Source organism: Macrobrachium nipponense, chromosome 21 (genome assembly GCF_015104395.2).
Source record: "Macrobrachium nipponense isolate FS-2020 chromosome 21, ASM1510439v2, whole genome shotgun sequence".
NCBI lineage: Eukaryota > Metazoa > Arthropoda > Malacostraca > Decapoda > Palaemonidae > Macrobrachium > Macrobrachium nipponense.
The window spans coordinates 61,765,212-61,781,375 of NC_087212.1; the positions used below are offsets into that span (position 1 = coordinate 61,765,212).

Genomic DNA, 16,164 nt, shown 5'->3' on the forward strand with positions numbered 1-16,164 from the left:
CGTGGAGGACGCGTCGGAGAACAACACTAGGTCGGGGGTTCCGAAGCTTGAGCGAAAGACCTTCCGCAAGCTTCTTTTGGATCCAACCACCATTTGAGGTGCTTTTTTCACTTCTTCCGTCAAACGCAAGACCTCTTCTAGATCCTGTTTGCGTGACCAATTGCTTGAGAGGAAGAACTGAAGTGGTCGGAGGTGCAACCTTCCCAGAGAAACAAACTTCTCCAGTGAGGAAATGGTCCCAGCAGACTCATCCATTCCCTCACCGAGCATGTTTTCCTTCCCAGAAAGGCCGACACTTTGTCCCAGGCATTGAAGTTGTCGCCCCTGGGACGGAAAAGCCCGAAAAGCCCTGAGTCCATCTGAATCCCCAGATAGACTAAGGATTGAGAAGGAGTCAGATGCGACTTCTCGAGATTCACCAGGAAGGTCCCAGGGACTTCGCTAACGACAGAGTCGTGTGCAGGTCCTTCAGACACCTGTCTGGCGATGAGGCTCGAATAAGCCAGTCGTCTAGGTAGAGAGAGATCCTTATATCCGCAAGATGGAGCCACCTCGCAACGTTCTTCATAAGAACGGTGAAACACCATCGGCGCCGTACTGAGACCGAAGCAGAGTGCCCTGAATTGGAAAATCTTCCCTTTCAGGACAAACCGCAGGTATTTCCTTGAACGGGGATGGATGGGGACGTGAAAGTATGCGTCCTGAAGGTCTAACGAGACCATCCAATCCCCCGTCTTAAAGCTGCAAGCACGGATTGAGGTGTCCTCCATCTTGAACTTCTAACTTCTGCTTGGTAACGAAGCGATTCAGACTGCTGACATCCAGAACGGGGCGCCACCCCCCTGACTGCTTCGGCACTAGGAACAGACGGTTGTAGAACCCCGGAGGAACTCCGGTCGAAGACTTGTTCCACTGCCTGCTTCTCGATCATTTGATCTAATAGATCGTGAAGCACTGTCTGTTTTTCTCCCTGATAACGACGGAGACAATCCTTTGGTGTCGAAGACAGCGGGGGTACGACAGGAAAGGAATTCTGTACCCCTTCTTGACGATGTCCAGAGACCAAGCGTCGGCACCTCTCTCTTCCCAAGCTTCCGCGAAATGTGAAGTCTGGCTCCTACCGGTGTCTGAAGGACTTCCCTCTCACTCAACTTCTTGCTCTTGGAAGGAGTGGGAGTCTTGCCTCTGAAAGAGCCTCTTCCTCGAGGCTGGCTTCGAGAAGAAGCGGTCGAAAGGGCTTCGACTTCTTCAAAGCAGAGGACCCAGAAGCCGAAGAAGTAGCAGGCTTCCTAGAAGACTGAGCCAGAAGGTCTTGAGTTGCTTTCTCCTGGAGACTGGCTGCTAGTCCTTTACCATAGACTGGGGGAAGAGATGTTCTGAGAAGGCGCGAAAAGAAGATCCGCTTTTTGCGCTGGTGAGACCGACTTTGCAGTGAAATTGCAAAAAAGTGCTCTTTTCTTAAGCAGTCCCGTGCTGAAATGGGCAGCCAATTCCTCAGCACCATCCCTGACGGCCTTGTCCATGCAAGACATACACTGGACAGCTCCCCCAGAGTGATGGAATCAGAACTCCTGGACCTGGCATCAATACCCCAGGCACCAGTCAAGAAAATTAAAGACCTCTAGTGTCCTGAAGAGGCCTTTAAGGTGAAAGTCTAACTCGCTATGTCCACGAGACCTTCGAGGAAGACAAAAACGATCTTCTGGTGGCGTCTACATGCTACCAAAGTCTCCTTGAGCTGAGGCTGGAAGCTTAACTCCGACGTTTTCTCGTCTCATACCACATACCAGCTTTGCCACCAAGTCTTTGAGGTGGTAAAGCGAAAGAAGTCTTGCCTGAAGCTTTCCTCTTTTCCATCCAATCATGGACCTTTCTAAAAGCTTGCTTCGTAGAAAGCGACTTCTTCATCCTCACAAAGCCCGAGATCTTAGCAGCTTTGGAAGACGAAAACTGAGAGGGAGGAGTACGTGGAGCTTCAGGTTGGAAGGTGTCTGCAAAGACTGACTGAAGTAAACGAGTCAAAACCTTGTAGTCCGTCGAAACTGGAGCCAAGTGCTGTTCTTCGTCCACTTCGACGAAAGCGTCACTAACTTCCTCTTCAGACACTGGAGAAGTCGGAGGAAGTAAAGAAGAGTCCTGAGCTTTCTCAAAAGAGAAAGAACGGCGAACAGGAGAGTTCCCGCCTCCGCTTGTGCTTGCGGAAGTGGAAAACTGACGTCCGTATGCGCGCGTTTTGCGTCCGAAGCCAATCTACTGGCGCCGACAGAAGCGCGCTCAACTCCACAGGTGTGCACCTGGCGTCCACTTGTGCGCGCTGAGTGTCCACAGGTGCGCGCCGAGCGTCCACTGATGCTCGCCGAGCGTCCACTGATGCGCGCCGAGCGTCCACTGGTGCGCGCCGAGCGTCCACTGGTGCGCGCCGAGCGTTCCCACTAACACTCGCTGAGCGTCCACTGGCGCTCGCGAAACTTGCACCGATCACGTTCGGCGTCCACTAAAGCGCGTTTGACTTTCGCAGAAGCGCGTTCTGCATCTAAGGAAACTCGCTTCTTATCCACAAGTTTCGTATCAGCGGAAAACAAACCGCTTCACGAGAGCGAGAAACGAATTTCTCGCCTCCTCTAGAAAGTTGCTGGGGAGCAGGACTAACTCTAGAGGGAGACTCAAACGGAGAGAGAGACGAGCGAGGAGAGGGATAGGGAGAAGAACGCCTCGACCTCTTCACAGGAAGGTTGTCATCCTTACGGCGACGTGGAGCAGTCTCTTTCGAAGGAAAAACATCTCGAAGTTGCTGCTGAAGAGACTGAAGAATCTTGCTTGTAGGTGAAGCCTCCTTTTCTGGGGTGAGGGGCTGATCCTGTGAGCAGGAGAGCGGCGAGGGGACGCCTTCTTGCTACTCCCAGGAACCGCCGCTTCACGCACCTTAGAGCGACTGCGGCGCTCGAAAGAAACATCTAGGGAAGACTCCGCCTCCGACGAATCCTTACGCTTCTTCTGCGGAGGAAAAGCAGCAAACGCACTATCGGGCGACGAGCAAAGTTCCGGAGAAACAACTTGGACGTGAAGCGTCCCGAACGCGAGCCGTCCTTTTCAGCGGACGCGATGCGGTATGAGAGCTCCACCCCTTGCGCGGGGAGGAAGCTTCAGAAGAAGAAAAGCACTCCTTGAGAAGACGTGCACGCGCACGCTCCTTGGCAGTCTGGGTATGTTCGTCAGAAGCTGCCGAAGGCACGCCAGATCGGTGGGGGTTCCTCGTAACCCTCCTTCGACTTCGACATGCTCTCTCCCCGTAATTCTGGGAGTCAAGCAGAGTCTAGGTCTCGAGGCGAAATGAGGCCGATCTGAACTCACCCTCCACTACACAGGTGGGGGCACTTTCACTGCACTTTTCTTCACTTTTGCTCTCCAGAGCTAACACTTTTGATTCTAAGTTACGAATCGATTCAAGAATTAGCGATAACGTATTACCTTCTACCGACACTGTCTCAGGGGCCGGAGGCAACACTACAGGGTAGGAGCATAATCTACAGAAGGAGGGTTAGCAGGAGAATAATTTAAATCTTTGCCTACCTGAAACACTCCTGGAGGAAGACCTCCTTAACCTATCTCGTTCAAGTTTCTTAAGATAGGTTTCATACGCCTTCCATTCCGACTCTGTTAGTCTTTCACACTCCTTACAACGACTTTCAAACGTACATTCATTCCCCCTGCACACTTTACAAACAGAATGTGGGTCTACTGAAGGTTTCAGTAGCTACCTCTACATTCAGCCATCGAACAAAATCTAGCGTAGTAGACTAGACCCTGACATCTTGATCAAAGAAAATTCAATACCAAAAATCAATTCAAACCAAAGTCAACGTGTGCCAAGCCACCGATCCAATTCAGATACCAAAGAAAACCAAAAGGGATACTCAAGTAGCTAGTAAGTTTTCCAAAATCTGGACGGAGGTGCTGCAAACAGGTGTTTCCAGCACCGGCGACAGAAAAAATTATGAATAGAAAATGGGAATGATTCCTGATACCCGCCTCCCAGCGGCGGATATGGGTACTAACCACCTGACTCCCATGCGTGTGTCGTAAGTGTTTAAATTTCTGTCGGATTCGGAAAAATACAGCTATATATATCTGACAGGTAAGTTTCATGAACAAAAGGCTATTTTCAGCATTTTTAAAGGGGTCCGCTAACTATTCGCGGGTCTAACTATTCACCGGGGGGGTATGGTACGTATCCCCCATGAATACAGGGGGGGGGAATGCTGAAATATTCTACTTTTCCCCAAAAATAATTGCTATGAGGCTTTTTTCATAGCAAGATTTAGGTTCACTTTCTGGCACAGTAAATGGAAAATTGATATGAATAAAAGGCAATAGTACATAAAAATTAGACATACAAGACTGTTAAGACACAGCAGGAAAAGGAAGAGTTTTTAGTATAATACCATCCATCCTCCACTCCCCCCCCCCCCCCCAAAACACACACCAGGTCCGTCTTTAAAAAGATCACTAAAATAGATAACCAATGCCTGTCAAAAAAAGTATAATGAATGAAACAAAAGATAAGAATAGCGAAGAAAAAAAGTATGTATTAATACTAAACAAAACATGAAAAAAAAAAAGGTCAATAAAGAGTGAAAGGCAACAGAATTATTCCCCATTATCTGGATTTTTGACCATGGACATTTTTAACTAGATAACTAGAAGGTTAATGCTGCATTTTGATAATAAAAGAGTAAAAACATTTTACTTCCCTCTCACTTCTTACTCAATCTGACTATACTTTTTCAGATATTTTTATTATATTATTGTAATTAGTATGATATGGTCTCTTAATATAATTCTGAATTTCTAGTGTGAATTGCACTGAAATAAAACTGATTGTGGGGTCAAAATAAGAATTACTGTTGACCTATTTATATTATCAAAAAGGCTCTCTACTAGACTAAGAATTATAGTACTAAAGTCGATTCTTTTAAGGTAGATTCTTGTGCCTATGAGACGTTTGTTTGGCGGCCTCTGATTGGCTGGTACTGTGAGGTAAGCTGCTCGCTCAGGGTGTCACATTTTCGTTTTGTAGCTTAGAAAACTAGCAATATGTTTCTATTTCTTCATTTATCTCACATTTTCTAAAAGATAGGAAAGTTTTGGTCATACCTAAAGATTCGGTATTAATTGTACAACTAAGCCATCTTTTACTGAAATCAATAAGATAAAACATAAAGGAGTTACAACGGGTAAAAGTGAAGAGAGAAACATTTCATTCTTTATACCTGTTTTTATTTATCATCAGATTTTGAATAATTCATGTGATCAACATACAATAAAATGCGTGTTTTCATACCATAAAATCACTCTGAATACCCTGCTTTTTTCAGATTTTAGATGCGTGTAATATGTGAAGAGAAAATGAAGAATATGTCTTATCATGTTGCATCCATACTTGACTAGGCCTTAAAGGAAATCAATCTTTCTTAATTCTTCGTTGTTTATTACTTCATTCTCTCGGCAATACCGGCAAACTTGAATCATTTACGAATGCAACATAATAAGACACATTCTTCATTTTCTCTTTACATATCACACGGATCTAAAATCTGAAAACACCAGCGTACTCCGGGTGAATTTGTTGTATGAAAACACAAGTTTTATTTTATCTTGATCGTGTTAATGATGCAAAATCCTATATTAAGTAAAAACAGTTATAAAGAATTAAATGCATCTCTCTTCACTTTTACTCGTAATTCCTTTATGTTTTATCTTATTGATTTCAGGAAAAGATAACTTAGTTGTACAATTAATACCAAATCCTATGGTATGACCAGAACTTTCCTATCTTGTGTAAAGCATGAGATGATTGAAGATATATAAACATATTGCTAGTTTTCTAAGCCACAGAAGAAAATAATGAGACACTGAGCGAGGGGCCTACCTCCTGGTACCAGCCAATCAGAGGCCTCCAAACAAACATTTCGTAGGCACAAGAATCTACCTTAAGTGAATCGACTATAGTCATCTAATATAAAGACAAATACTTATAAATATCAAACATATGCATCAAAATTAAAGTCTACCATAGACTAAAATGAAAAACCAACACTGAATTAGCAATACCTTTAAATCTTTCATGATCCGGCAATTTTTGATAGGGCCCACCACAACAAAAATTTTATAAAACTCTTGGTCAGTTAGCGTCTGTGGAAGGTAATTGATGATTAAATTTGTTCTTGTCTCCCCATCAGGGAGTGCTGACCCAGTAGATGACTCAAAACTCATGATGCTTTTATAAACCTCACGCCTAACCTGCAAGGAAAAAAATAAATTTACTGTATTATTTAGTATTGTAAAAAATAACAACCTTTAAACCAATAATTTCTTTTAATTACCACAAAGAAATGAGAAAATCTTAAGGAACCAAATAACTATTATATTTGCCAACCTTGGCAGTGAGAACTCAATTGCTTGCATAGGTTGGGCTAAACAAGGTAAGCCTAGGCTTTTGGGGTTGCATAACATAGGCTAAGCATACAGGTCTGTTTACGTATATCAAACCTTTATGCTTTTGTTTGTTTGTTTGTATGGTGCTTTTACAATGCATGGAACCAGTGGATCAAACCTTTTTGCTTTTGGTACCATCTGCATGGGAAAACGGAGTTCACCACAACTAACATAACCGAAAGAGAATATTTTTATAATGGTTTAGCGGCCAAGATGAGGATGGCTGATACAAATAACCAGTACAACTAGTAGAGTTTGTACAAGCATGCACAAAAGCGACATGACTTTTTGTATCATCCAAAATCTCAGACTACGTGTAATAGTTGCCAATTGGTGTTAAAACTTTTAATTTCCAATGGCCTACATCTTGATAAATTTGTGAATTCACACCAAATGATACTTTCCATATGAATACAAAGTATGACCTCCTAAGCATTGGTATCATTTGCACTTTATGACATGAATTATTTCTATTCAGCTATTTTCTTGCTTCTATTTATCGTCTACAAAGCTCTAGAAAATCTATTTATATGGGAAAAGCTTCTGTTCTGTTATATGGAGTGCTTTAAAGTTGCAATGTGACAAATACATCTTGTTGTGAACTAGATTGTTATTTTTTACATTAACAGTACAGAGAGCAATTTCTTTTTTTTTTTTTTTTTTTTTTTTTTTTTGCATTTTTTTTTATTAACAAGTTTCCCTTCACTTGCTTTTTCTCTATAATACTTTTTTCTCCACTATTATTTGTGGTAGAGTTTCATCCATGTTACTGATGCACAATAATTGATATTCATTAGCAGTATGAACATTGTTCTCAGCTTCAGCTACAAATGCAGCTTAAATTTAACAGTGCTATATTTCCGTGGTGTTATTTTCTCCATAGCAAATAAATAAATATGTAACGTAAAAATATATCAGTCCTATTCTACTTAACATCATTTGTAACAAAACTACGGTAATTATCTACTTCCCTACGATGGCTGAAATGGAAGCAAATGTTGTTATGAGATTAGGTTCAGTTGTTGCAGCAAAACAGCTGTTTTCATTCAGTTGTTTATGGCTGTAGTGTTTAACCAACAAATATAATGTTAGTAATACTAGATTTATCATTCGCTTTTGCTTTATTACCTTATTTAACTAGATTTGATAAATAAAGAGATGGAGGAAACATTAGTATTCTGAAAAGGGTGACTTTTTTAACTTCTCATTATAGGCCAAGATTTACCAGTAAGTTTTTCAATCTGACATTAAAAAATTGTAAAACTACCACACAGACCATAGTAAACCGTTTAAGCAAATGAAATTCAACATTTTCAGTAGTTATTGCACATTAGGGCAACATACCTGGCCGTGACACTCTAAGGCATCATTAACCAGTCTAGGGGACCATAAGGTGGTGTGTGGCACCCGTAGGCTTTTGAATTTAGGTTGGCGGCGGTTTTCGGTTACTGTCAAGCCCCCAGGTTGGTAACCGTCGGCTGCCTGTACTTCTACCTGTTACTTTGCAGATTTTGTGGAAGCAACAGATGGATTGGGATGATAAACTCCCAGACCTATTACAGAAGCGAAGACTTGGAGAAATGTCTTGATATTTCCTTTCCTATGAATACTAGCCTAGGAGAGGGTGATTCTTTACATCTCTTCTGTGACGCCAGTGAGACAGCATATGGTTGTGTAGCATATAATATAGTTAAAAACGAAAACTCTCATTTGATGATGGCAAAGGAAAGAGTAGCACTCATTAAAGAACTCCTTGTTCCAAAATGTAAATATGATATTGTTATGATACAATAAAGTTTCATACATACTTACCTGGCAGATATATACAATTGAAGACCCACCCAGCCTCCCCGCAGGAGACAGGTGGAAGAGAGAATCTGATTAGAAAACGGGAATGGTTCCTAGTCCTGCCATCCAGAGCAGGGCGGTAGATCACCTGACCTACCTGTAGCGAGTGCCGCGAAATTTGAATTTCTGTCGGGGACGACGGAGTCGATAGCTATGTATATATCTGCCAGGTAAGTATGTATGAAACTTTATTGTATCATAACAATATCATTTTCATACATTCAACTTACCTGTCAGATATATACATAGCTGATTGACACCCTTTGGTGGAGGGCAAGAGACAGCTAACTACTGACTAGACAGGTAAACAACATATGTTGTAGGTATTTATAGACCTTGGTTCCTACCTTATCAGGTGGAAGACTTCGTGACTACTGTCCAGGAGTCTGCTTCACCTCAAGAGCCTTAGCGAGACAGTGATCTGTGGCCAAGAGTTCTTGTGGGTCTGTCGATGGGGTATCATCCACTTACTCGACAGAGCCTAACTGGCATTTGTCAATGGGTGCTAATCCGCTTATATGACAACACGCCTTCATCTAAGGGGCACACAACCGATCCCGATCACCCGAACCTAACACCTGTGTTAGTTCCAAGATTGCCAAGAGCTATCCCCAAACTCTTAGCTAACAACCAAAAACTCAATAACCACACATACAATAGTACAAAAAAAATTTTTGTACCACTCTAAAAGTCAGCTGTCACTCGATCTCCTAGTGAAGAGAAGTGAAGGTCGCCTGTGCGACACCTGACACTTCCATGCACAGGAAACTCAAGAACACATCCAACAAGAGGGTTACATACATTATTAAGGATCGGTGCTAGCTCCCTTACCCAGAACCGTCTGTGCTGACATAAACGGACCTAGAGAAAAACATTTCTCATACGTAACTCGCACATCTTTTAAGTAATGAGATGCAAACACAGAGTTGCATCTCCAATAAGTTGCATCCAAAATATTTTTAAGTGACATATTTCTTTGGAACGCAATAGACGTTGCGATTGCCCTTACTTCGTGGGCTCTCACTCTTAAAAGATTAAAAGAATCATCTGGACAATTCTTATGAGCTTCCGTAATAACACTTCTAACAAAGAAGGCTAAGGCGTTCTTGGACATTGCTCTCTTGGGGTCTTTTACTGAGCACCAAAGACCTTTTTGCGAACCCCCCAACTGCTTCTTTCTGTCCAGATAGAATTTAAGAACTCTAACTGGGCAAAGGGATCTTTCTGCCTCTCTGCCCACCAAACTAGTAAGTCCTTTTACCTCGAAGCTCCTGGGCCAGGGATTCAAAGGGTTTTCATTTTTGGCAAGAAAGAGAGACTGGAATGAACAAATTGCAGTCTCTCCTTTGAAGCAGACTCGTGATTCAAGGGCGTGCAACTCGCCGACTCTTTTTGCCGTTGCAAGAGACATCAGAAATAAACACTTTCTAGTGATATTACGAAATGAAGCAGTGTGTGGTGGTTCGAATTCTTCGGAGGATAGAAATTTAAGAACCACATCTAAGTTCCAGCTTGGAACCCTAGGTTCCACTGACTTTGATGTTTCAAAGGAACGAATGAGGTCGTGCAAATCTTTATCATTCGTTAAATCTAATCCCTTGTTTCTAAAGACTGCTGAAAGCATACTCCTGTACCCCTTAATAGTCGGTACAGAGAGATGCGACTTTTCTCTAAGAAACAGAAGGAAATCCGCAATTTCGGTCACAGAGGTACTGGAAGAGGACAGCTTCTTCGACCTGCACCAACTTCTGAAAACCTCCCACTTCGATTGGTACACTCGCCTAGTAGATGATCTGCGGGCTCTAGCAATTGCGCTTGCCGCCTTGCGAGAAAACCCTCTCGCTCTGACAAGTCTTTCGATAGTCGAAAGGCAGTCAGAACAAGAGCGGGTAGGTTTTGATGGTACCTCTCGAAGTGGGGTTGTTTGAGCAGATCTATCCTGTTTGGAAGAGATCTGGGGAAGTCCACTGTCCACTCCATTACCTCTGTGAACCAAATCTGAGATGGCCAATACGGAGCAATCAGAGTCATTTTGGTTCCTTCGGATGCCACGAATTTTCTGACTACTTCCCCCAGTATCTTGAACGGGGAAAAGAAAACGTAAATGTCTAGCCCTGACCAGTCCAGGAGAAAGGCGTCTGTTGCATAGCCCTGGGATCTTCTACTAGGGCACAAAATGTGTCTATCCTTTTGGAGAGGAATGTGGCGAACAGATCTATTTGAGGCTTCCCCCAAAGATACCAAAGGCTCTGACAGACTTCTGAGTGGAGTGTCCATTCTGTGGGAAGGACCTGGAACCTCCTGCTCAGTCTGTCCGCTCTCACATTTCCTCTCCCCTTGGACAAACCTCGTTAGAAGAACTACCTTCCTTTGGTTCGCCCAAACCAAAATCAAACAGGTTCTCTTGCCAGCTCGTATAGAGCGAAAGAGTGAGTCCCTCCTTGTTTCTTGACATAAGCCAGAGCGGTAGTATTGTCTGAGTTTATCTGTACGACCTTGCCTCTGACCATGTGTTCGAAGCTCTTTAGCGCAAGGTGAATTGCTAAAAGCTCTTTGCTTAATTTATGTCCATACACTGTTCTGCCGACCAGGGGCTCTGACACTTCTTTGGATCCCAATGTTGCACCCCAGCCCGACTCCGACGCGTCTGAGAACAATGTCAGGCTTGGGTTCAGTACTTCCAGGGATACTCCTTGTTTTCTTTTAAGGGAATCAACCACCACCTTAAATGATTTTTTTTATTTCCTCCGAGATTGGAAACGTGTCCGAGAGCTGTCCTGTCTTCCACTCCAACTCTTCTCAGGAGAACTGAAGTGGACGAAGATGTAGTCTTCCTAGGGGAAAGAACTGTTCGAGCGAGGAAAGGGTCCCCAGAAGGCTCAACCATTCCCTCGCTGAAGTGCGCTCTTTCCCTAAGAAGCTCGATACTATGGCACAGCCTTTCCTTATTCTCTCTTGAGAGGGAAAAACTCGAAAACCCCGGGAATCCATCTGAATCCCCAGATAAACCACGTTCTGGCTGGGGATCATCTGAGACTTCTCGAGGTTCACAATCAATCCCAATGATTTTGTCAATTCCAGTGTTGTTGACAGATCCAAACACTGCTTTTGAGACCTGGCTCTGATGAGCCAGTCGTCCAGGTACAGGGAGACGTTTATCCCTTTCAAATGTAAGTGTCTTGATACATTTTTCATCACGTCCGTAATGACTTGGAGAGCCATGGAAAGGCCGAAACACAGGGCCCTGAACTGATAGATCCTTCCCTCGAACATAAAACGAAGGTACTTCCTCGACGAATGGTGAATCGGGATGTGGAAATATGCGTCCTGAAGGTCTAGGGACGCCATCCAATCTCCTTGATGCAGTGCTGCAAGGACTGAAGCAGACGTTTCCATGCTGAACTTCTGTTGTTTTACGAATTTGTTCAGCGCACTTACATCCAGTACTGGTCTCCATCCCCCCCGAGGCTTTTGCTACAAGAAACAAGCGATTGTAAAACCCCGGGGAGCTGCGATCCAGCACCAGCTCTATTGCTCTTTTGTCCCACATCTGTTCCACCATTTGACGAAGAGTATCCATCAGAACGAGGGTCCTTGTATCTGGCGGACAGTTCCCTCGTGATGTTGTCAAGGAGGACTTGTCCTTTAATGGATGTAATAACCCTTCTTGATGATGACATCGTCCAAGGATCTGATCCTATGTCTTCCCAGGCTTTCGCAAAGAAATGTAACCTGGCTCCTACAGGTGTTTGGAGGATAGATTTCTCACTTTCCCTTCTTAAAGGGACGGAAGGAGGACCTACCCCTTTTCTCAGTTGACTTCCTTCTGGCGATAGATCTAGCTGGAAGGCCTCCTCGAAAGGGCTGCTGCTGAGCTGGACGAGCCCCTTTCTTTTCCTCACTGGCCACAGGTCTATTTTTCCTTGAGGATTGTCTAAGGAGATCCTGAGTGGCCTTTTCAGTCAGTGATGGGCAATGTCCTTCACGCAACTTGCGAGGGAAAAAGATGTTCTGAGAGAGGCGCAAACAATAAGGCGGACCTCTGCGAAGGAGAGACGGCCTTCGTGAGGAAAGCACTGTGAACCGCCCTCTTCTTTAAAATTCCTGCACCAAAGAGGGAGCATACTTCAGCCGATCCATCCTGAACAGCCTTATCAATGCATGTGAGGATGCTATTTAAGGTTTCTGGGTTCAGTTGTTCCTTTTCATGAGACTTCTTGGCAAGAACCCCAAGGGACCAATCCAGGAAGTTAAAAACTTCTAGTGTGAAAAAGTCCCTTGAGGAGGTAGTCCGTTTCCGAAAGACCCCATGTTACTTTTGCTGAATTTAAGGCATGTCTTCTCGATGAGTCTACTGAACTCGAGAAGTCTGACTCAGCCGAAACGGACAGAGACAATCCCATATTCTCTCCCGTTTCGTACCATATGCCTCTTCTCCCCGTAAGTTTAGCAGGAGGCATACAAAAGACTGTCCTTCCTAACTCTTTCTTTTTCTTGAACCAGGAGTCAAGAGATTGTAGTGCCCTCCTCATAGATATAGCAGGCTTCATTTTCAGGAAAGAAGAAGACTTGTACGTTTTCGTGCTCGAAAACAGAGAGCGTGGAGGAGGAGGAGCGGCTGGCGTTAAAGAATCTCCATATTCTTCCAAAAGAAGGGACGAAAGAACTTTGTAATTAGAAAATCCTTCGTTACTAATCATTTCATCCTCCGAGGCATCTTCTGGGTTCATAGGCTCGGAAGGAGAAGGCTCCCTTCTTTCCTCTGTTTCTTCCCTCGATCTCTTCCTTTCCGAAGAAGCACTTCTAATTGGAGAGGGACTAAGAGTTACTCTCTCTTTGCTAAAAGATTGACGCTTGGATGACTCCTGTCGGATGTCAGGTCCCTTCTTCATGCAGGGGAATGCGCCTGGCGCACGGCAGGAGTATCTCGCTCAGAACTACTCCTGGCGCCTGGAAGGAGTAACGTGTTTGGAATAACTCCTGTGCTTGGCAGGCGCAACGCGCTTCGAATACTCCTGGCGTCTGGTAGGCGCATCTTGTTCCAAATACTCTGGCGCCTGGGATGAGTATTAAGTTCAGAATACTCCTGGCGCCTGGAGGAGTATTAAGTTCAGAATACTCCTCGCCTGGAGGAGTATTAAGTTCAGAATACTCCTGGCGCCTGGGAGGAGTATCGAGGTCAGAAGACTCCTGCGCCTGGCAGGAGTATGTCGCTCCCAAATACTCCTGATCTTTGGAAGGCGTAACTAGCTCTGTACTCCTGGTGTTTAGTAGGGGTATATTGATCATGGTATGGGCGCCTTTCGTTTAACAAGTACATTGCGCTTAGCAGGCGCTCTACTCCTAACAGGAGCTTCTTCTTCTTCAGTTAAATCTTGGCGCTTGGTTGAAGATCTTGAACGTTGTACCGAATACTTTGGCTCTTTGCGCCTACTCGGCGCCTGGCTCCTGGCTGGCGCCAAACGCTTGACAGGAGTAACTTCCTTTCTTACTTCTCTCCTGTCTAACGCTCCGTTCCCGCCGGAGATGGTCGCCTGTGCGACACCTCCTCCGCAAGGCTCGTTGCGCGTGACAGGAGATCGGTATTTAGATCTTTTAATAGGAAGCCTATCATCCTTCTTACGAGTAGGCTCCTTGGAAAAAAACTCCTACCAAAGAGGCTAATTGCTCCTGCATATTCATTAAAATTTTCCTGGTTGAGGAATCTTTCGAATCAGGAGAGGGAGATCTGGAAGGCGCTCTAGGATCTCCTCCAGACCCAGAGTCTGACTGTTTTCTAGCCTTCTTTATTACCGAAGGCGCATCTTCTTCAGAGAAGCGCTCGGGGCTAGAATTGAGCTCATGTTCTTTTATACTCCTCTTCAGCGGACGGGAAATTTTCGACTCCTTCCATCCTCTTCTCGGAGAGGGCGAACTAGATGACGAAAAGCACTCTCGAAGGACGCTTTTCCAATAGCGGTCCTTGGCAGTTTGTGATGTAATAGATTCTGCCGAAGGGACGCCTGATCGTTGGGGATTCTCCACAACTCCCGTACGCTTTCGCCTTTCCTTCCTCCTCTGGGCAGGGAGCTTGGAAGAGGTCTAGGCCTGGGAGCGTCGCAGAGACGACCAGACGCCCCTCACTACACTGGGGACACTAAAATCACTAGCAAAACCACATTCACTTTCCTTACCTTCCAATGCTGCCACTTTTTCCTGCATTTTCTGAAGGGAAGCTCTGAGTTCCGCTATTTCCGAAGCAGAACCAAGGGAGGGATTAGCAATTTGTGAACGGCTGAAACAGAAAATGGGCATAATTATCAAGAGAAGCTACAGAACTAGACAGTAATTCACGAGATCTAGACAATCTGCGGGTTTTGTAAGCCGCTTTCCTCTCTCTATCTTTCTCTAATTTCTTCAAGTAAGAAGTTAGATTCTTCCATTCTTGCGCACTAAGTTCTCACACTCGTGGTACAACGTTAGTCTCAATCGAGGATTCAACCATTCTACAACCACTGCATGTAGTGTGAGGATCTACCGAAGCTTTCGGAATCCTCACCTTACAGCCCTCATTCACACGCACTCTGAAACTAACACTAGAGTCAGACATATCCACGAATTCCAAAACCAAGTCCAAAAAACAGTCCACGTTAGCGAATGCCAAACAACGATCCAAGTACGTCACCAAATATCAGTCAAAAGATGATCACAAGCGTTGTGAAAAAAGAATTCCAGTCAGGAGGTAGTAACAACAATGTTGATACCACCGGCGACAGAGAGAATCTGATTAGAAAACGGGAATGGTTCCTAGTCCTGCCACCCAGAGCAGGGCGGTAGATCACCTGACCTACCTATAGCGAGTGCCGCGAAATTTGAATTTCTGTCGGGGACGACGGAGTCGATAGCTATGTATATATCTGACAGGTAAGTTGAATGTATGAAATATTGGCATTGTTGCTGGCAGCAAGAATAGCTAAATTTATGAAAAGGTCCTTCAAGAAAGAAGAGTTAGTAAGATTGTTCTCTTGGTTGGACAGTAGTCGCCTTAAGTTGGCTAAAATCGGAGAATGTTCTACCTCGGTTTTCATATGCCCTCTCTTTTTGTAGGATTTTTTCCATAAAATTTTGTCACGGTTACCATACGTTACCTCAGTTTTTGCACACTCTTAAATGCTCCATCCAGGGTCTAGCGCGTGACTGGGTCCTGTATCAAGCACCCAAACAAAGCATCCCATCTTTTTTCGTGACCCATTTTGCTTTTGTGTTCATTGTTTTTGTGCCGTTTTATTCAAGTGCAAATGCTTAAATAAGCTATCATGGGGCCAAAGAAATTTCCAAGTTCTAGCCTTCTGTAAAAAAAAAAAAGGGCAGAAACACTGGAATTTAAAAAAGTACCAACAGCAAAGTCTTTGAGGATGATGCATGCCGATCTCATTGAGAAAATGCCTACAACAAGTGCTGCTGTTTGTGAATTTAAGGCCCCCAGAGGTTACTTTGAAAAATTCAGAAAGTAAATGGGCATACACAATGTGCCTACTTCAGGGATTGAGGACATGTTTGCAAAGTGGAATTATGTAAAAAAAATTTTTTTTTTGGAGAATTAGTTAAATTCTTGAACAAGGTGGTTAGGCAGTAACTACTGTCTAGCAAGCGGGTAGGCCTGCCTGCCTCGATGTAAACACACCACTTTGCCTTCAGGCGTCTTCCAATAATGATGTATATTTGTGAGCTCTAGCTGACTAGCCGTTAACCACAATTTTCCTAGTGGGATCTTTCTTTTATTCTTTTGAATGAATATATATACAGGTATTCACCTAATTACAATGGCGTTAGGTTCCAAAA

At 44.1% G+C, this 16,164-nt stretch overlaps 1 protein-coding gene across 7 annotated transcripts in view; it reads right to left on the minus strand.

Moving 5' to 3' along the window:
• The window catches only part of LOC135198078 (sex-lethal homolog), a 299,138-nt gene that overhangs the window by 250,938 nt on the left and 32,036 nt on the right, over nucleotides 1-16,164 (minus strand). For all 7 annotated transcript variants that reach the window (XR_010310722.1, XM_064225499.1, XM_064225502.1 and 4 more), the window contains exon 2: nucleotides 6,112-6,300. Coding sequence is in view for 6 of the 7 variants with exons in the window: in XM_064225498.1 (XP_064081568.1) it covers nucleotides 6,112-6,300 (189 nt within the window). In the remaining variant the exon portion in view is untranslated. The remainder of the gene's footprint in view (nucleotides 1-6,111; nucleotides 6,301-16,164) is intronic.